The sequence below is a fragment of the Bufo bufo genome, chromosome 7, assembly GCF_905171765.1.
Source record: "Bufo bufo chromosome 7, aBufBuf1.1, whole genome shotgun sequence".
NCBI lineage: Eukaryota > Metazoa > Chordata > Amphibia > Anura > Bufonidae > Bufo > Bufo bufo.
This window is the reverse complement of record NC_053395.1, coordinates 107913415-107936053: the sequence shown is the minus strand read 5'-3', so window position 1 is coordinate 107936053 and position 22639 is coordinate 107913415. Positions and strand designations below refer to the sequence as shown.

At 45.4% G+C, this 22639-nt stretch overlaps 1 protein-coding gene across 1 annotated transcript in view; it reads right to left on the bottom strand.

The window, feature by feature from the left end:
- The window catches only part of WDR75 (WD repeat domain 75), a 343006-nt gene that overhangs the window by 204374 nt on the left and 115993 nt on the right, over positions 1–22639 (bottom strand). Inside the window, exon 10 of the mRNA XM_040441253.1 lies at positions 19982–20041. Coding sequence (XP_040297187.1) covers positions 19982–20041 — 60 coding nt within the window. The remainder of the gene's footprint in view (positions 1–19981; positions 20042–22639) is intronic.

The window sequence follows — 22639 nt, the reverse complement described above, 5'->3', positions numbered from 1 at the left end:
CCGCACGGCAAGGCGGACACCAAAAAGACTTTTTTTTCATGTCCGTGGATCCTCCAAAAATCAAGGAAGACCCACGGATGAAAAAACGGTCACGGATCACGGGAAAACGGGACCCGTTTTTGCGGACCGCAAAAAAATACGTTCGTGTGCAGGAGGCCTAAGAGTGATATAATATCTCCTTATGTAGACATTTCTGATGGAGGAGACAAACCTGGAAGAAGGAAACCTTTCTTCATCCAATATTTTGGACGGATCAGGGGTAATTTCTTTGACCCGGGAATGATTAAGCATCCCAGGTTAGGAGAATGGGTACCATTACCCCAGGTGTCTAAATTTGTTTCTTCTTGGCTCAAAAAGCCACTAGAAAGATCAACAAGAAACAAACTACAAGCCGAATGCCCCTAGACCCACTCTGCCACATAAAATTTCAGATACGCCTAAAATTGATCCAATCTTGGTTAAATGTTTATCAAAATCGGGGAAAAATCCCCAAAAAGGAGTAGATCGTTCCTTTAGGACAATCCAAGATAGATTACTAGACATGGTCAGTCCTTTGACAAAAATATTAGATATGACCGAACAGGCTTCCACTTCAGACAAACGTGTGGATTTATCAGTCTTAGGCCTCATGCACACGAACGTATTTTTTTGCGGTCCGCAAAAACGGGTTCCGTTTTTCCGTGATCCGTGACCGTTTTTTCATCCGTGGGTCTTCCTTGATTTTTGGAGGATCCACGGACATGAAAAAAAAAGTCTTTTTGGTGTCCGCCTGGCCGTGCGGAGCCAAACGGATCCGTCCTGAATTACAATGCAAGTCAATAGGGACGGATCCGTTTGACGTTGACACAATATGGTGCCATTTCAAACGGATCCGTCCCCATTGACTTTCAATGTAAAGTCTGGAGTCCCTTTTATACCATCGGATCGGAGTTTTCTCCAATCCGATGGTATATTTTAACTTCAAGCGTCCCCATCACCATGGGAACGCCTCTATGTTAGAATATACTGTCGGATATGAGTTAGATCGTGAAACCTCATTTCCGACAGTATATTCTAACACAGAGGCGTTCCCATGGTGATGGGGACGCTTCTAGTTAGAATATACTACAAACTGTGTACATGACTGCCCCCTGCTGCCTAGCAGCATCCGATCTCTTACAGGGGGCCGTGATCAGCACAATTAACCCCTCAAGTGCCGCACCTAAAGGGGTTAATTGTACTATCATATCACCCTGTAAGAGATCAGGGCTGCCAGGCAGCAGGGGGCAGACCCCCCCCTCCCCAGTTTGAATATCATTGATGGCCAGCGCGGCCCCCCCCCCCCCCCTTCCTCCCTCTATTGTAATAATTGGTTGGTGGCACAGTGTGCGCCCCCCGCCCCCCCCCCTTCCTCTATTGTAATAAATTGTTGGTGGCACAGTGTGCGCCCCCCCCCCCCCTCCCTCCCTCTATTGTAATAAATCATTGGTGGCACAGTGCCCCCCATCGGCCCCCCCTCCCTCTATAGCATTAACAACATTGGTGGCCAGTGTGCGGCCTCCCATCTCCCCCCCGATCATTGGTGGCAGCAGGTTACTAGCAATAGTAAAAGATTCATACTTACCTGGGAGCTGCAATGTTCGTGTCCGGCCGGGAGCTCCTCCTACTGGTAAGTGACAGTTCATTTAGCAATGCGCCGCACAGACCTGAGGCTGTCACTTACCAGTAGGTGGAGCTCCCGGCCGGACACGAACATCGCAGCAGCAGGTAAGTATGAATCTTCTACTATTGTACTATTGCTAAGTAACCATGGCAACCAGGACTGTAGTAGCGTCCTGGTTGCCATGGTTACCGATCGGAGCCCCAGCGATTAAACTGGGACTCCGATCGGAACTCCGCTGCCACCAATGATGGGGGGGGCGGGGGGAGATGGGAGGCCGCACACTGGCCACCAATGTTGTTAATGCTATAGAGGGAGGGGGGGCCGATGGGGGGCGCACACTGTGCCACCAACGAATTATTACAATAGGGGGGGGGGGGGGGGGGGGGCGCACTGGCCATCAATGATATTCACACTGGGGGGGGGGGGGTCTGCCCCCTGCTGCCTGGCAGCCCTGATCTCTTACAGGGGGATATGATAGTACAATTAACACTTTCAGGTGCCGCACCTGAAGGGGTTAATTGTGCTGATCACGGCCCCCTGTAAGAGATCGGGTGCTGCCAGGCAGCAGGGGGCAGTCTTGTACACAGTTTGTAATGTATATTAAAAAGTAGCAGCGTCCCCATCACCATGGGAACGCTTCTGTGTTAGAATATACTGTCGGTTCAGAGTTTTCACGAAGTGAAAACTCAGCTTTGAAAAAGCTTTATGCAGACGGATCTTCGGATCCGTCTGTATAAAAACTAACCTACGGCCACGGATCACGGACACGGATGCCAATCTTGTGTGCATCAGTGTTCTTTCACGGACCCATTGACTTGAATGGGTCCGTGAACCGTTGGCCGTGAAAAAAATAGGACAGGTCATATTTTTTTCACGGCCAGGAAACACGGATCACGGATGCGGCTGCAAAACGGTGCATTTTCCGATTTTTCCACGGACCCATTGAAAGTCAATGGGTCCGCGAAAAAAAACGGAAAACGGCACAACGGCCACGGGTGCACACAACGGTCGTGTGCATGAGGCCTTAAAAGGATGGTCACAAAGGGCAATATGTCTATTACGTAATACAAATGCGACCATATGCACTGAAAGAAAGATCTATTCTTCTGAGGTTAGACCCACAATTGACGCACCTTGCCACAGTGCATAATGACCCGGATAATAATCCATCCTCCGATGGGTTACTCTTCGGAGATTATTTTGTTAAAGATATTAAGTATGTGGGGCTATTTTCATCACTTGATAAGGCCCAGACTTCTTTAAAACGAGTCTTCCAAGGGCGTGTTTTTGGAAGGGCTGGGAGACGAAACGGACGGTTTCCCAGCAGAGGATCCCACGACAAACAATTCTATAACCATCTCAGGACCGCCTAATACAGGACTGCGTTCTGGCGGCGGTCGATCTGTTCCTCCTTGACGCGCCTGCGCGTCATCTCGCGAGACGCGAGATTTCCTGTGAACGCGCGCACACATGAGCGCGCGTTCACAGGATCGGGAGGTAAACGAGTGGATCTACAGCCTGCCAGTGGCGATCATTCGCTGGCAGGCTGTAGATGCGATTTTTTTTTAACCCTTGAAAGGTATATCAGACGCTGTTTTGTTAACAGCATCTGATATACCTGCTACCTGGTCCTCTGGTGGTCCTTTTTGCTTGGATCGACCACCAGAGGACACAGGCAGCTCTGTAAGTAGCACCAAACACCACTACACTACACCCCCCACCCCCCTGTCACTTATTAACCCCTGATCACCCCATATAGACTCCCTCATCACCCCCCTGTCATTGATCACCCCCCTGTAAGGCTCCATTCAGGACACCGGCAATGTGCTTTCCGCATTTTGCGGATCCGCACATTGCCAGAACTATATAGAAAATGCCTTTTCTTGTCCGCAATTGCGGACAAGAATAGGACATGTTCTATAGGCTCTACAAAAATGTCCATGAGTCCATGAAAGATTGAACTTTTTGTCACAAGTTAGCGGAAAGGGAGACTGACAGAAAAAAAATATATATATTTTCCGCTAACTTGTGCCAAAAAAAAAAATTCTTCTATGAACTCGCCATGCCCCTCACGGAATACCTTGGGGTGTCTTCTTTCCAAAATGGGGTCACTTGTGGGGTATTTATACTGCCCTGGCATTTTAGGGGCCCTAAAGCGTGAGAAGAAGTCTGGAATCCAAATGCCTAAAAATACCCTCCTAAAAGGTACTCATTGGAATTTGGGCCCCTTTGCGCACCTAGGCTGCAAAAAAAGGGTCACACATGTGGTATCGCCGTACTCAGGAGAAGTAGGGCAATGTGTTTTAGGGTGTATTTTTACATATACCCATGCTAGGTGAGAGAAATATCTCTCTAAAAGACAACTTTTCCCATTTTTTTATACAAAGTTGTCATTTGACAGAGCTATTTCTCTCACCCAGCATGGGTATATGTAAAATGACACCCCAAAACACATTGCCCTACTTCTCCTGAGTACGGCGATACCACATGTGTGACACTTTTTTGCAGCCTAGGTGCGTAAAGGGGCCCAAATTCTAAAGAGTATCTTTACGATTTCACAGGGCATTTTTTACGCATTTGGATTCAAAACTACTTCTCACGCCTTTAGGTCCCCTAAAATGCCAGGGCAGTATAACTACCCCACAAGTTACCCCATTTTGGAAAGAAGACACCCCAAGGTATTCCGTGAGGGGTATGGTGAGTTCATGTAAAATTAAATTTTTTATCACAAGTTAGTGGAATATGAGACCTTGTAAGAAAAAAATAAAAATAAATAAATAATTTTCCGCTAACTTGTGACAAAAAATAAAAACTTCCATGAACTCACTATGCCCATCAGCGAATACCTTAGGGTGTCTACTTTCCAAAATGGGGTCATTTGTGGGGTGTTTCAACTGTCTGGGCATTGTAGAACCTCAGGAAACATGACAGGTGCTCAGAAAGTCAGAGCTGCTTCAAAATGCGGAAATTCAAATTTTTGTACCATAGTTTGTAAACGCTATAACTTTTGCGTAAACCAATAAATATACACTTATTAAATTTTTTTTATCAAAGACATGTAGAACAATAAAATTTAGAGAAAAATTTATATAGAAATGTAGTTTTATTTAAATAATTTTACAACTGAAAGTGAAAAATGTCCTTTTTTTGCAAAAATTTCGGTCAATTTCGATTAATAACAAAAAAAGTAAAAATGTCAGCAGCAATGAAATACCACCAAATGAAAGCTCTATTAGTGAGAAGAAAAGGAGGTAAAATTCATTTGGGTGGTAAGTTGTATGACCGAGCAATAAACCGTGAAAGTACTGTAGTGCAGAATTGTAAAAAGTGGTCTGGTCATTAAGGGGGTTTAAGCTAGGGGGACTGAAGTGGTTAAAGGCCCTTCCCCACAACAACAAGAATATACTACTTACCCATCCACCTCCTACACTACCACTCCGTTCTTCCCCACAAGAGGAAGACCATGGCATGAGAGAGGAAATAGAGGATTCCCGAGATCAAGACCCTCTGCAGGTAAGAAATTAGGGATCGACCGATTATCAGTGTCACCGATATTATCGGCCGATATTCAGGATTTTGACAGTTATCGGTATCGGCATCTATTTTGCCGATATTCCGATAACGTATGGGGAACAAGGATCGCGCTGCTGTCAGCGCTCTCCGTGTTCCCTCAGCAGCACAGGGGAGAAGGAAGCAGTGTCTCCCTCCCCCTGTGCTGCTGCTGCCAATGAGAGGAGAGAAGACAAGAGGAGGGGAGGGGCTGTGGCCACTGCGCCAGCAATGTTGTTAACTTACTCATTCATTCAAATTGAACAGGAGGCGGGAGCTGGCTGCAGAATCACATAGCCGGCTCCCGACCTCTATGAGCGGTAGCTGCGATCCGCGGTAGTTAACCCCTCAGGTGCCGCGGATCACAGCTACCGCTCAGAGGTCGGGAGCCGGCTATGTGATTCTGCAGCCAGCATCCGCCTCCTGTATATGAATAAATGAGAGATTTATCTTCATTGGTGGCGCAATGCGCCCCCCCCAAGTTCCCTAGTATTAATCATTGGTGGCGCAGTGCGCCCCCCACCCCCACCCCAGTATTAAAAACATTGGTGGCACAGTGCACCCCCCCACCATTAATCATTGGGGGCAGTGGCCACGTCTGGGCTATGATTTCAACAGACGCATGGATATCAAACACCGTAAGAGGCTACTAGGGCTGCACGATATGGGAATTTTGTGCGATTGCGATTAGGGCCCTAAAAATTGCAATAGCAATATGCAATGCGATAGTTTAAGGGAATTGTGCTAGAGGTCTATTTGCTTGGATTTTCAAGGCAAAAGCACACAGAAATGACTGATAATGCTGAAATTTAGTTATGCTTAAAGGGATTCTGTCACCAGGTTTGGGGCTATAGAGATACGGACATGCACGGCTAGATTGCCGCTAGCATGTCCGCAATTTATGTGTCCTATAGGGCTGTGTGGTTTTAATTTCTTTCAAAAAGGATTTTATAGATATGTAAATGAGTCTTGAATGTGTCCAAGGGGCTGCCCAGCCATGCCCGCCTGTGAAGGAGCCCAGCACCGCCTATGTCCTCCTACGATAGATAGCCGTAATCTCACGATGCGCGAGCTCGCGCATGCACAGTTCTTTCCCTGAGGCTGATGCCAGCACAGGGAAGGAACACTATACCGGCACTGCGCATGCGCGAGCTCGCGCATCGCGAGATTACGGCTATCTATCGTTGATGAAAGGAGGAGATTCGGAGGACATAGGCGGTGCTGGGCTCCTTCACAGGCAGGCGTGGCTGGGCACGGCTGCGCTCCAGGAAGGTTAGTACAGCCCCTTGGACACATTCAAGACTCATTTACATATCTATAAAAATCTTTTTTTAAAGAAATTAAAACCACACAGCCCTATAGGACAGATATATTGCGGACATGCTAGCGGCGATCTAGCCATGCATGTCCGTATCTCTATAGCCCAAAACCTGGTGACAGAGAACTGAAATGCACAGTGTTTTTCAAAATAAAACATCTTTTACTAAATAGAAGAACATTTGTTCATTAAAATAACATGCCTCCTGCACCTCCTCCCTCCCCGCACAGTAACTGATGTATCGCCGGCCGCGATGTGCAGCATAGTCAGAAAAAGTCAACCATCGCTTTATAAGACGCACTGCCATTTCCCTCCCACTTTTGGGGGGAAAAAGTTTGTCTTATAAAGCGAAAAATATGGTAATACAATTGCAGCATTTTTAGGTCGGCCAATTGGCGATTGCGATATGGCGATTTATTGCGATTGCTTTGGTGATATATTGTGCAGGCCTATAGGCTACCAAAAAGACTTTGGCTACAAACCAATTCAAACTCAGATACCACATCCAATCACATTTTCCCCAGACAGATCAAAATCTGATACAATTAGAAATCAAGGAACTATGCTCCAAAGGCGCTTTAATAGAAATACCCGTACAATCTCCGGGTTTTGTGAGTAATCTCTTAGTGAAAAAAAGGGATGGAGGTCACAGACCTGTAATCAATCTGAAAACCCTCTTGAATCTGAAAACAATTATGTCTACAGACATTTCAAAATGGAGGGTATCCATTTACTGAGAGACCTACTCTTACAAGAAGATTGGCTCGCAAAAATAGATCTGAAAGACGCCTACCGTATTTTTCACCCTATAAGATGCACTGGCCCATAAGACCCACCTAGGTTTTTGGGGAGGAAAATAAGAAAAAAATTTTTTTTAACCAAAAGCTGTGCTTTTGGTGGGTTTGGAACTAATGGTGGTCTGTGGATGGCACTATTACTGGGGATCTGTGGATGACGGACACTGTTATGGGGGGGATCTGTTAATGACGGACACTGTTATGGGGGGGATCTGTGGATGACGGACACTTATGAGGGGATCTGTGGATGACGGACACTGTTACAGGGGGGATCTGTGGCTGGCACTGTTACAGGGGGGGGGGATCTGTGGCTGGCACTGTTACAGGGGGGGGGATCTGTGGCTGGCACTGTTACAGGGGGGGGGATCTGTGGCTGGCACTGTTACAGAGGGGGGGGATCTGTGGCTGGCACTGTTACAGGGGGGGGGATCTGTGGCTGGCACTGTTACAGGGGGGGGGGGGGGCTGTGGCTGGCACTGTTACAGGAGGGGGGGGGGGGATCTGTGGATTGCACTGCTATATATGTGCCATCCACAGACCCCCCCACCCCATAACAGTGCCATCCACAGACCCCCCCCAGCCCATAACAGTGCCATCCACAGACCCCCACCCCTTAACTGTGCCATCCATGGATGTTATCCACAGATTTTGTGTCCCCCCCTTCACAGTATACAAATATAAAATGTATTATTCAATTAAAAAAGTTATTAAACATGCCCCCCTCACTCCTATTAGTACCGTATATCCTAATAGCTTCTGTACAATGCCGGCAGGCAGGCGTGTCACTCACTGGCGTCACTTGCCTGCGCCGCCTGCTTCATTCATAAAGTAGGCGGTGCAGGCACGTGACATCAGGGAGTTATGCTGCTGCCTGCCGGCATTGTACAGAAGCTATTAGGATGTAAGGTACTATTAGGAGTGAGGGGGGCATGTTTAATAACTTTTAATTGAATAATACATTTTATATTTGTGCAGCACTGGAGCGGCGGGGCTATAGTACAGTGACTGCACCGCTCCGCCGCAATTGCCGGCCCCCAGCTCCTCCTCCCAGTCCCTCCTCCGCTCGCACAGCGCAGCCAGCGATGATTAAACTGGTCAGCATTCGCCCCATTTTTGGGGGGGAAAAAGTGCGTCTTATGGGGCGAAAAATACGGTATCTCACGGTGCCTATGCACCCGATGTCTCAACCTTACCTTCAGTTTCTATGGAAGGGTGACAAATATCAATTCACCAGCCTACCATTCAGACTGTCTTCCGCTCCTTGGTGTTTCACAAAACTATTAAAGCCAATGGTAGCAATCCTTCGGCTAAGAGGTGTACGCCTTATTTATTTAGACAATATTCTTATCATGGCTCAATCTCTTTCACTAATTCACCTTCATATCCAGTGGACACTAACTCTTGTGACCAATTTGGGATTTCTAGTCAACTACGAAAAATCAAAATTTATTCCATCAAAACAGGTGGAATTTTTGGCCTTCCTGGTAGATACTCAATCTGCTACTCTGAGTCTTCCATCCAGGAAATTGAAGACCATCAGGAAAGAAATCTTATCAGTCCTCAACAAGAATTTAGTATATCTCTGAGGACCATAGCACGGATTGTAGGCCTACTCTCAGCCTCAATCCAAGCAATTTTTCCTGCTCCATTACATCACAGGGCACGCCAACGTTCAAAAGCACAACATTTAATGGAAGGATTAGGTTACTCGGACGAAGTAAATCTAACCCCAGAAACCAAGGAGGAGTTAATTTGGTGGCTACAACATATCCAAGACTGGAATGGGAAAACCATATTCAATTCTGTCCCAGATATAATTATCAAGTCGGACGCCAGATTGCTGGGTTGGGGTGCTCGGTGTGGCTCCCTTTGCACAGGAGGGAAATGGTCCGAAAAGGAGTCTTCCCTTCATATCAATTGTTTAGAACTTCTGGCAGGCTCTTTTGCCCTCAGGAGTTTTACGAAACAAATATCTATTGTACATCGTACAAAAACGAATATCTCATCGGTTTCCTACCCTGCGTTCCCTTTACAAGCAAAACTTTGTGTAGTTAGGTGTTTACAATCCTATGAACTAAAAACCTTACCACTCAGGAATCCATCGGTATCTCAACTCCTTATTTCTTATTGCAAACCTCACCTACCAGTGTCATCAGCAACCCTGGCTAGATGGGTATCTCAAACTATGTCTTTAGCTGGAGTTGATACCTCAATCTTTGGAGAACACTCCTCTAGAGGAGCTATGTCTACTAAAGTTAGACAAGCTGGAGGATCTCTATCAGACATCTTAAAAGCAGCTAATTGATCTTCCGAATCCACTTTTAAAAACTTATTTTAGACCTGAAGCTCATGTTTCCATGGTATTATTTAATAACCAGTAACAGTGTTGTGATAATTTGTTTTACATTCATATCTAAAATTAAGCTTTGAACTTGTATAATGGAGTCTCCTGTCTTGAATTAAAATTGAAGATTTTCCTAGTTTCAATGAAGGAAAATACTGGTTTAGTTTACCGATAAATCCTTTTCCAGTAGTGCGACATGACCGCACCCATGGAGGTTGTCCTATTGGTCTCTGTAGGGACAGGAAGCGAGAGAGATTAAAAGGCACCTTCCCACCCCACTCTCCAATGTTTTTCCAAATTACTACACCGGATAGGATCCAACTCATTTTATTAATAACAATGTTACATTCACACTGCCATCAAGGTTGGAACCAATATACCTGGGAGTGTAATATGGGGTGCTGTCATGTCGGACTCCTGGAAAAGGATTTATCGGTAAACTAAACCAGTATTTCCAGGACGTCCCTCCATGACAGCACCCATGGAGAACTAAACGCTTAATTTTCTAGGGGGGGGGGGGGGGGGGGGACCACTGCCTGCAGGACTTTCCACCCGAAGGCCAAGTCCTGGCTGGCCAACAAATCTAGTCTGCAATGTCTGGCAAAAGTCAGGAAGCTAGACCAGGTTGCAGCCTTGCAAATCTGATTAACCGTGGCATCTGCCTTCTCTGCCCAGGAAGTTGCCATGGCTCTAGTAGAATGCGCCTTCCGATTTAGAGGACAGGTCTTCTCCTGAAGTCTGTACGCTTCTTTAATAGTTTCTTTAATCCACCGTGCCAACGTCTGTTTTGAAGCTTTCATGCCTTTATTCTTTCCACCAAACTGGATGAATAGATTATTTGATTTTCTCCAGGTACTTGTTCTGTCAAGATAGGCTAGAATCGTTCTTCTAACATCCAGGCACTGGAATCTTTCCTCCTGTATATTTTTGGGAGAGGCACAAAATGAAGGGAGTGTTAGCACCTGTTCCCTATGAAAAGTTGAGACCACCTTAGGTAAGAAGGCTGGATCTAACTTCAGGATTATGCGATCATCCAAAATCCTCAAGTATGGTTCTTTGTTAGATAAAGCCTGAATTTCTCCTATCCTGAGAGCTGTGGTTATAGCCAAGAGGAATACTGCATTGAAGGAGAGAAATTTTTCAGATATACACTGCTCAAAAAAATAAAGGGAACACTTAAACAACACAATGTAACTCCAAGTCAATCACACTTCTGTGAAATCAAACTGTCCACTTAGGAAGCAGCACTCAGTGACAATCCATTTCACATGCTGTTGTGCAAATGGGATAGACAACAGGTGGAAATTATAGGCAATTAGCAAGACACCCCCAATAAAGGAGTGGTTCTGCAGGTGGTGACCACAGACCATTTCTCAGTTCCTATGCTTCCTGGCTGATGTTTTGGTCACTTTTGAATGCTGGCGGTGCTTTCACTCTAGTGGTAGCATGAGACGGAGTCTACAACCCACACAAGTGGCTCAGGTAGTGCAGCTTATCCAGGATGGCACATCAATGCGAGCTGTGGCAAGAAGGTTTGCTGTGTCTGTCAGCACAGTGTCCAGAGCATGGAGGCGCTACCAGGAGATAGGCCAGTACATCAGGAGACGTGGAGGAGGCCGTAGGAGGGCAACAACCCAGCAGCAGGACCGCTACCTCCGCCTTTGTGCAAGGAGGAACAGGAGGAGACTGCCAGAGCCCTGCAAAATGACCTCCAGCAGGCCACAAATATGCATGTGTCTGCTCAAACGGTCAGAAACAGACTCCATGAGGGTGATATGAGGGCTTAACGTCCACAGGTGGGGGTTGTGCTTACAGCCCAACACCGTGCAGGACGTTTGGCATTTGCCAGAGAACACAAAGATTGGCAAATTCGCCACTGGCGCCCTGTGCTCTTCACAGATGAAAGCAGGTTCACACTGAGCACATGTGACAGACGTGACAGAGTCTTGAGACGCCATGGAGAACGTTCTGCTGCCTGCAACATCCTCCAGCATGACCGGTTTGGCATTGGGTCAGTAATGGTGTGGGGTGGCATTTCTTTGGAGGGCCGCACAGCCTTCTGACTGCCATTAGGTACCGAGATGAGATCCTCAGACCCCTTGTGAGACCATATGCTGGTACGGTTGGTCCTGGGTTCCTCCTAATGCAAGACAATGCTAGACCTCATGTGGCTGGAGTGTCAGCAGTTCCTGCAAGACGAAGGCATTGATGCTATGGACTGGCCCGCCCGTTCCCCAGACCTGAATCCAATTGAGCACATCTGGGACATCATGTCTCGCTCTATCCACCAACGTTGCACCACAGACTGTCCAGGAGTTGGCAGATGCTTTAGTCCAGGTCTGGGAGGAGATCCCTCAGGAGACCGTCCGCCACCTCATCAGGAGCATGCACAGGCGTTGTAGGGAGGTCATACAGGCACGTGGAGGCCACACACACTACTGAGCCTCATTTTGACTTGTTTTAAGGACATTACATCAAAGTTGGATCAGCCTGTAGTGTGTTTTTCCACTTTAATTTTGAAGGTGACTCCAAATCCAGACCTCCATGGGTTGAAAAATGTGATTTCCATTTTTTTATTTTTGTGTGATTTTGTTGTCAGCACATTCAACTATGTAAAGAACAAAGTATTTCAGAAGAATATTTAATTATTTCGGATCTAGGATGTGTTATTTTTGTGTTCCCTTTATTTTTTTGAGCAGTGTATGTTCAATTGGCTCAAATGGGGATCACAAACTTTCCAAGACTATATTTAGACTCCAAGGAGGAATAGATTGTCTCAAGGTGGGTCTCATCCTAGATACTGCCTTTAGGAAACTCCTAATCCACCTATGCTCCGCTAAGGGTGTATCTAAACTACAGCTGAGTGCCGAGACCTGGACTCTAGGCGTGCTAGGTTTTAGCCCTGCATCAAATCCCTCCTGAAGGAATTCTAATATGCAACCCACCGAAGGAGACCTGGTATTCGCCTGATTTTGCGATAACCAGGCAGAAAATTTCTTCCATATATTTTATTATATATTGCTTGTGTGACAGGTTTGCGGCACCCTTGTAGCATTGAGATTACCTTATCCGAAAGACCTCTGTTTCTTAAGGTCTGCCTCAGGATCCAGGCTGGTAAATTCAGTATGTCCAGATTGGGATGTAAAAGCGGCCCCTGGGACAGGAGATCCTGTCTTTTTGGAAGGGGCATCGGTTCCTTGATGGACATGATCTTCAAAACCGAAAACCAGGCTCTTTTGGGCCAGGCTGGTGCCACCAAAATCAGCGTAGTTGTACTTGATCTGAACTTCTTCAGAATTATCGGGATGAGGGGAAGTGGAGGAAATGCATAAGCTAGACTCATGTCCCATTTTTGGGATAGAGCATCTACAGCCATTGGTCTCCCTCCTGGGTCTAGCGAGAAGAAACAGTCCAGCTGAGTATTTTGGCTTGACACAAACAGATCCACCTGCGGATTCCCCCATTCCTGACAAATCTTCTGAAACACTTCCTTGTTTAATTTCCACTCCCCCGGTTCGACTCTGTGCCGGCTGAGTAAGTCTGCTGTGGAGTTGAGGGTCCCTTTCAGGTGCGTAGCTGTGATGGATAAGACCCTCTCTTCTGCCCACTCGAAGATCAGATCCGCCAGACTCGGAAGTTGAGGGTCCTTTGTCCCTCCTTGCCGTTTTATGTAGCAGACTGTCGTCCTATTGTCCGACAAGACTCTGACATGATGACCTTTGAGGAGATGTTCTGCGGCTTTCAAAAGACTCCCAAACTGCTTTCAGCTCCCTGTAGTTTGAGGATCTTAGGGCGTCTGTACTGGACCAACTGCCCTGAAAGAATTGGTCCTTTAAATGAGCCCCCCAACCCCGGCTGCTTGCGTCCGTGGTTATTATTTTGAGGGGCATCATATTCCAGGAGACCCCTTTTGACAGGTTTTCTGATACCAACCACCAGGAGAGGGAGTCTACTGCTCTGTTTTAGAGAGCTATCCTGGAGTTTAGAGATCAAAGATCCTTGTCCCAGGTAGAGAGGACCTCTCTCTTGAGTATTCTTGAATGGAATTGAGCCTAAGGTACTGTCGCGATGCACGAGGTCATTAGACCCAGAATCTGCATGGCCTCTCTCAGGGTCCGCTTTTCTTTTAATTTTAAAGTGTTTACCTTCTCTCTTATATTGATCTGTTTGTCCTGAAGAAGGAAAGAATGTTGAACTACCGAGTCTAATATAGTTCCCAGGAACTTTTTCTTTGTTGCGGGTTGTAAATCCGATTTTTCGTGATTTATCTTCCATCCCAGCTCTGTGAGCAAAGACAGTCTTTCTCTTGTGATTCTCTAACTCCTGCTCTGAATCTGCTACAAGTAGAAAGTCTAGATATGGTATTATAATCACCCGCCTCTGTCTTAGATAGGCCACTATCTCTGTCACTACCTTTGTGAAGATACGGGGGGCTGACGACATCCCAAACGGTAGGCACTGAAATTGATAATGCATTATTTTCCCTCCTTTCTTGATCGCGAATCTCAAGTACTGCTGAAACTGATGGTGAATGGGGATGTGGTAATAGGCATCCTTTAGATCCACGAAGGCCCCTGGATTTATCAGTGGAATCGTAGATCTTATTGACTCCATCTTGAAATGATAATGTGTTATCCATCTGTTTAGGAATTTTAGATTGATGATGGTCCTTATTGATTCATCTGGTTTTGTTATGAAAAATAGTTTTGAATAATGACCCTTGAATTCCTGTGTAGGAGGGACCTGCACTATTGCCCCCAATTTCAATAACTTTTGGACATCCGCGTAAAGTTGATCTTGAAGCGAAACTGACTTGAAATCTGTGATCTGGAACATCTGTGGTGGAGGGAAGCGAAACTATTCTGAACCCCTTCTGGGTGGATTCCAGAATCCACTGGTTATCAGAGTCCACTTTTCCCAAAAGAATTGAAGTCTGCCCCCTACTGGTCTGACGTCATTGTCTTTCTGGCTTGGAATTGGGATTAAAGGGAACCCTCTGCCTTTTCCCCCTTTCGGGTAGCTCCATCTTCCCGTTTTTCCTTTACTCTTGGAAGTGTTTTGGAGACTGCTGACCGGTTTACGAAAGGGCAATGGCTTCTTACTTTTCTCCTCGGGGAATCCCTTCTTTTTATCTGCCGTCTCCAGAATCTCATCTAATACCGGGCGGAAAAGGTGGGACCCTTTAAGAGGTATTGCGCAAAGTTTATTTTTTAGAGGCTATATCCCCTGAACAGGATTTTAGCCACAACGCTCTCCTAGCTGTATTAGTAAAGGAATCTGTCTTTGCCGCAAATCTTATGGATTCAGCTGAAGCGTCTGCTATAAAGGATGCGGCCAACCTAGGATCTCTTCCTTAGAGGTGTCCTGTTTAAGATGATCCTCCAGCTGATTTACCTACAAACACATAGATCTAGCTACCGAGGTAGCTGCGATGTTAGTATTAATAGTGTTTGCAGATACCTCCCACGCTTTCTTGAGTAAACCATCAATCTTCCGATCCATCGGATTCTTTAATTGAGCCGAATCCTCAAATGGTATTGTGGTTCTTTTAACCACTTTCGCTACCTGGATATCAACTTTAGGGACCACATCCCACAGTTTTGTATCCTCAGGGTTGAATAGCAATCTGTTTTTAAATTCACGTGGTACATATAGCTTTCTTTCTGCATCTGCCCACTCATCAATTACCAAGTCCTTTAAATTTTCATTTACAGGGAACAACTTCTTTTTCTTTGCTTTTAAACCCCCGAACATTTCATCTTGAACTGAGCGAGTCTGGTCTTCCTCCTCAATATCCATTGTCTGTCTTACTGCAGAAAGAAGGGGGTCTAAATCTTCCTGCGAAAACATATCTTTTCCTGCATAGCCGACATCTGGACCTCCATGACTCAGACTGACACCACATTTATATCCTACCTGGTCCGTCACTCTCGCCGCGCAGCTCCGCCTCCCCTCTTTCTGGGGGGACCAATTCCAAAGAAGAGTCAACCCCCTCTCAACACGACCGCCGTCCCGGTCTCCAGCGTTACCTGGGCGCCGCCATCTTCTTCCGACCATGTGATCCTTTCCGGTCACATGGTCTTCCGCCCGCAAGCCGTCAGGAGGAACGCAGGAGCCGCAGCCGAGCCCAGAGCTCCCAACCGGAGAAGCAGCCCCCCCAGTTGATTCCTCCCCCGCCTTGATGCATGTGGCGGCTCCATTCATTTCTATGGGAGTTTCAGAGACAGAAAAGTACAGTGATCGGTTATCTCCCGAATTCCCATAGAAATGAATGAATGAAGCGGCCGCACGCATGCCCAGCCGCTCTATTCATTTCAGGGAGGCTGAATGGGTAAATGGGGCCCCCTAGGTAGGACCCTCACCGATCTAATAGTTATCCCATATCCTGTGGGTAGGGAATAACTTAATTTAAGTGGAATACCCCTTTAAAATAACAGCTTTAAGCAGGATAGACCCCAGTGTCTCGTGTTCCTAAAACAATCTAGAAACTCCAGTGGGGGAACATGTTCTGTCTCTAAGAAGAGTTTAGTGAAGCTCCTACTGAATAATTTAGGAGAGAGGCTTCCTGCTTCATACGGTTTTCAGAACGTCAAAACAAACAGTCAATTTCCCCAGTTGGAGCCTTACAAGGATGCAAGACTGCACAGTTCACATTTTGGCAACTGGAACATACATGCAAAAGCACAGCTATTTTGGAGGTACACTTTAAAGGGAGTCTTTCACCTAAACTGACCATTCTAGAACCCTAACACCATGATCTCCATTATGGTCTCCATATTAGAATGCTACTTACCATATAGCTGTCAGTCGCTTATTTTCGCAAAAAAAAAAACACTATAATTCAATATGTTAATTAGGTTCTGAAGGTGCACAGGGGCGGCGTTCATGCAGCCGGTGCCCAGGCCCCTCGTCGCTTTTAATATGAAACCCCTCCCCTTTCACCCCTCTGGCCTGCCCTAAGTTCTTCAGAAATCCAGCATCAGCGCCGTTCAAAAGATTTGCCGTGCCTGCGCACTTCATTCCCCATTATAGGCAGAAGCACAAGAGCGTTTAATGTGCATGTGCCGGCCTGTACATCTAGCCGGCTTTGTGCCTCTGCCCATAATGGGGAATGAAGTGCGCAGGCGCTACAAATTTTTAGAACGGCATTGGATTTCTGAAGAACCTAGGGCAGGCCAGAGGGGTGAAAGGGGAGGGGTTTCATATGAAAAGTGACAAGGGGCCTGGGCACCAACTGCATTAACCCCGCCCCTGTGCACCTTCAGAACCTAATTAACATATTGAATAAAAGTGTTTTTTAGCGAAAATAAGCGACGAACAGCAATATGGTAAGTAGCATTCTAATATGGGGACTATAATGGAGATCATGGTGTTAGCGTTCTATAATGGTCAGTTTAGGTGAAAGACTCCCTTTAATGAAAAGTCATTTATTGTAAATTAAAGGTCTTTAGGTTAAAGGGGGGGGCTACTTTATGGCTACTTTGGACCAATGTGTATGTAAGATGTGGCAATTTCTAATATAGCCTTTGTTGATATTCTGTGTCATTTGCTATATTTCATAATCCATATTCCCTTATTAGGCAAATCTTCTGTCCTGTATGTAAAATGGCTGCTCATGGAGGGTCATGTGACCAAGCAAATCCCCTCCATGTGACGTATCTCCCATTCAAACACTGCATCTGCACTAGGCTCCCAACAGTGCAAATGTAGATGGGAGGGGCAGGGTTCTGAAGAAAGGAGATAGCACATGGAGGTGATTTGCCTCGTCACATGACACCATCAGCAACCATTTTATGGACAGCACAAAAGACAAGGGTGGCATACCTTATAAAATATATAAAATGGTGCAAAGCTTATATTGGTGCCATATAATAATCTTACAAACACATTAGTTAACTGTAACCAGTAGAGATGAGCGAATTTCAGGTAATTAAATTCGTTCACTGGTAAAAGGTGAATTGAGTTATGGATTCCGTTACCATGGACCATAACGCAATTCTATGACGGGAGGCATTCCGTTATTCAGTCATAATAGAAGTCTATGGGCTGCAAAACTGATCTGTCCCATTTCCGTTATGCAGGGGAGTCCTCTCTTGCATAACGGAAACGGGACGGATCCGTTTTGCAGCCTATAGACTTCTATTATGACGGAATGAATACCAGAATGTCTCTAAAGGCATTCCGTTAAGCATTCAGTCATAGAATTGCGTTATGGTCTGTGTTAACGGAATCCATAACGCAACTTACCTTTTACCAGTAAACGAAGCGTGAACCAATTTCAAAATATGAAATTCGCTCATCTCTAGTAACCAGAAAGTGGTCAACCCCTTTAAGGCTACTTTCACACTTGCGTTAGGAGCGGATCCGTCTGGTGTTTGAACAGACGGATCCGCTCCTATAATGCAAACGCTTGCATCCGTTCAGAACAGATCCGTCTGTATAACTGACAGATCCGACAGTATATTCTAACACAGAGGTGTTCCCATGGTGATGGGGACGCTTCAAGTTAGAATATACTAAAAGAACTGTGTACATGACTGCCTCCTGCTGCCTGGCAGGTGCTGCCAGGCAGCAGACCCCCCCGCCCCCTCCCTCCCCTGTATTTAACTCATTATTGGCCAGTGCGGCCGGCCCCCCTCCCTCCCCTATATTTAACTCATTGGTGGCCAGTGCCTGGCTGCCATGGTTACTTAGCAATTTTAGAAGCATTATACTTACCTGCGATGTCTGTGACTGGCCGGGCGCTCCTCCTACTGGTAAGTGAAAGGTCTGTGCTATAAGCAATGCGCCGCACAGACCTTTCACTTACCAGTAGGAGGAGCGCCCGGCAGGTCACAGACATCGCAGGTAAGTATAATGCTTCTAAAATTGCTAAGTAACCATGCCAGCCAGGGATGCAGTAGCGTCCTGGTTGCCATGGTTACCGATCGGAGTCCCAGCGATTAAACTGGGACTCCGATCGGAACTCTCCGCTGCCACCAATGATTGGGGGGGGGGGGGGGGGGGGTTGGTCATTTTAATTAGGGGGGGGAGGGAGGGGGGCCACCAATGAGTTAAAAACAGGGGGGGGGGAGGGAGGGGGGGCCGGCCGCACTGGCCACCAAGGAGTTAAAAACAGGGGGGGAGGGGGGCCGCACTGGCCACCAATGAGTTAAATATAGGGGAGGGAGGAAGGGAGGGCCGGCCGCACTGGCCACCAATGAGTTAAATACAGGGGAGGGAGGGGGGGCCGCCGCACTGACCACCAATGAGTTAAATACAGGGGAAGGAGGGAGGAGGGGGGGCTGCACTGGCCAATGAGTTAAATACAGGGGAGGGAGGGGGGCCAATGCGGCCACCAATGAGTTAAATACAGGGAGGGAGGGGGGCCGCACTGGCCACCAATGAGTTAAATACAGGGGGGGGAGGCCAGGCAGCAGGGGGCAGTCATGTACACAGTTCTTCTAGTATATTCTAACCTGAAGCGTCCCCATCACCATGGGAACGCCTCTGTGTTAGAATATACTGTCGGATCTGAGTTTCACGATCTAACTCAAATCCGATGGTATATTCTAACAGAGGCGTTCCCATGGTGATGGGGACGCTTCAAGTTAAAATATACCATCGGATTGGAGAAAACTCAGATCCGATGGTATATTAATAGGGACTCCTGACTTTAGATTGAAAGTCAATGGGGGACGGATCCGTTTGCAATTGCACCATATTGTGTCAACGTCAAACGGATCCGTCCCCATTGACTTACAATGCAAGTCTGGACGGATCCGTTTGGCTCCGCACGGCCAGGCGGACACGAAAACGCTGCAAGCTGAGTTCGGGTGTCCGCCTGCTGACCGGAACGGAGGCCAAACTGATGCATTCTGAGCGGATCCACATCCACTCAGAATGCATTGGGGCTGTACGGATCCGTTCGGGGCCGCTTGTGAGAGCCTTCAAACGGAACTCACAAGCGGAACCCCGAACGCAAGTGTGAAAGTAGCCTTAGATTAACATTTGTAAAAAAAATAATAAAGCATTTTCAGCAACGTAAGGCTTTGTTTACACTTCATTTGCTGAACCTGTTTGGCATATGCACTGAGAAAGCTCTTGGAGCAAACAGAATGTATCAATAATGCCCCCATCATATGGCACAAAACTGTCTGTCACACATTGGATTAGCATTCATCTGCATAGAAGTTTGCTGAATTTTTCTTTTTACAATGGGAGTCATTAGTTGGCATATGACACTGTACACCTCCAACATGAAAGAAAAAAACAAAGGATGAACAGACCATTATTTTTAGCATTAATTACCAATTTTTATCAATTTGAAAGGAAACAAAAAAAAAGTATACCTTTCACAAGGCCTTGGATAATTCCCCTCACTTTTAAGTTGGGATCAATGATTGTAATCTCTTGAGAAAAAAACAAAAACAAGAGTGTTATGTATGATTTCAGAAAGGAAGTAGGAATTAGCTGTAACGTCCCAGTTATACATACAAACAACATTATAAGCCATTGCTCACATTCCTCTAATCCTTTCATGACCAGGACATATTTTCATTTTAATTTTTTGCGCTCAGCCTTCCCAAAGCCATCACTTTAGTTTTTACATTCACAAGTAGATGCTGCAGAATTCAAAATCCATACCACAAGTCAATTTACACACAAAGTTTCCACGACATGTAGATGAGATTTTTCAAAATCTCATCTACTTAGCTTCTACTGTATTATTGTATCTGTGTGTAATATGTACCATGTGCAGCTTCCCTAAGAGGGCCGGACTTTTTGAACACTTCTCAATTTCTGTGATTAGATAAGAGCCAAAAAATGAACCCTGGAACTATTTTTTAGTTTTCTTTTTATCGTGTTCATTGTGCTGTAAAATTCACATGTTGAACTTATTCTGTGAGTCAATATGATTTATTTTTTCTATTTTTGCACTAAAAAAAAAAAAAAAAAAAAAAAAAATCACAAAAGGAATTGTGTGTTGACATATACTGTCAGCCATAACTTTATTTCACTGTCAACTGAGCTGCATTAGATCTTGTTTTTAATTGACAAGCAGTTTTCAATCACTTATTTAAAAGAAAAAAACAATTCTGCAACGTTTTTTAAAAAAAAAATTGTTTTACGTTTGCTATAACTGACATATTAACTTTATTCTACAGATTGAAACAATATCAAATTTTGCAGCAGTTTTGTCAAATTTTACTGCCTGCTGGCTGTAAAGTTAACTGTGAGCCTGCAGAATGTGAATTAGCCTTTTCCTGCCTTGACTGCGGCAGGAAAAGGTTAATTAACTTTTTTTTTTTTTATAAAAAGTATAAAATAAGCGAAATAAAGAAAAAAAATAAAAATAAAGTTATAGCTATAGTAACTAGTTTTAGCAATAGTATAGGAGACTAAGGGGCCATTTATGATGCTTAAATATGCTTAGATTAGGCGTATTTCAGGCGTAGATTGCGGCACCATAATATGTGGCTTCTCCCCACTCACTCCAGGTAAAAAAAAGTGGACCTGGGAGGGGAAGAGGACGGGTCGGCAGGCCCGTCTCATTTACCATTTTCGCGCTTCTTCCTAACTTTGGCAGAACCACTGCCAGCTTAGGGGTTTGTTAATACCAGCATCTAAAACGCCGGTCTTAATAAATGTGCAACTAAAACATTTTTATACATCTAGAGGAAAGAAAGTTACTATCATTATAGAACAGGAAGACTAAGAAGCTCTCTTCCAGATAGCGGATTAACTGTCAAGTTCAAGAAAGGCTTGGATTCCTTTTTTTTCAAAATAAAAATATTGCGAGTTATGGGGTTCTAGATTTCTGGACATAGGACGTTGATCCAGGAATTTATTCTGATTATCATTGTTTGAAGTCTAGAAGGAATTTTTCACTTTTAGTATTAGGCAATTGGCATCCACCTTTTAGGGTTTTTTGCCTTCCTCTGGATCAACTTTTTAGAACTGTACCAACTGCATAAACTGCATAACGGATTTTACAGTGGGGGGGGGGGGGGGGGGGGTTAATCAGAGGCACTTTAAATGATGGCAGGTGTATGTCGACTCCTATTTAACATGATTTTGAATGTGATTGCTTAATTCTGAAAACAGCTACATCCCCAGTTATAAGAGTGTGCACACTTATGCAACCACATTTCAGTTTTTTTGGTTTTCTTCTCTACTCCTAAAATATTTCAGGTTGTTTTTTAATTGAGTGGTACAGTTTATAGGTCACATTAAAAGTGGAAAAAGTTCTCAAATGAAACCTGACATTTTAACACGGGTGTGTAGACTTTTTAGATTTTATTTACTTATTTTATGCACTTATATAGCGCTACTATATTCCGCAGCACTTTACAGACATTAGCATCTAACTGTCCCCAATGGGGCTCACAATCTAAGGGAAGAAACTCACGGCAACCACGGGGAGAACATACAAACTCCATGCAGATGTTGTCCTTGGTCAGTTTCGAACCTAGGACCCCAGCACTGTAAGGCACCAGTGCTAACCACTGAGCCACAGTGCTGCCCGTTCCGTTGTATATACACACATATATATATATATATATATATATATATATACATATACACACACACACACACACACACACTAGGGTTTAGCGATATACCAGTATCCACGATATACCGCGATATTAAAACACTGTGATATCACCGTTTCCGAAAAACCGTGGTATTTAATTATGTCATAGGAGTGGTCGCATGTCTGCTGACCTACTTCTAAAATGTCTGATTCCACCTGCTTATGTTCCCCGGTCACTGGCCTCTGCCTCCTGCATTACTACTAGCAAGCGGAGGGCTGAACCTGGCTGCAGGGATGAGCAGGCTTTTTTTTTTTTCTTCACTGTATATAAACCTGTCATATACTGCCGCACAAGTGTGGTGCTTCGCAGCTGCCGCCTTTCACCTTACTATGCTCCTCCTCTGGTCAGTGCAGTAGTTTGAGTGACATATGACTAGAACTCGGTGGGACCTAACAAATAGACTTTTCTCTG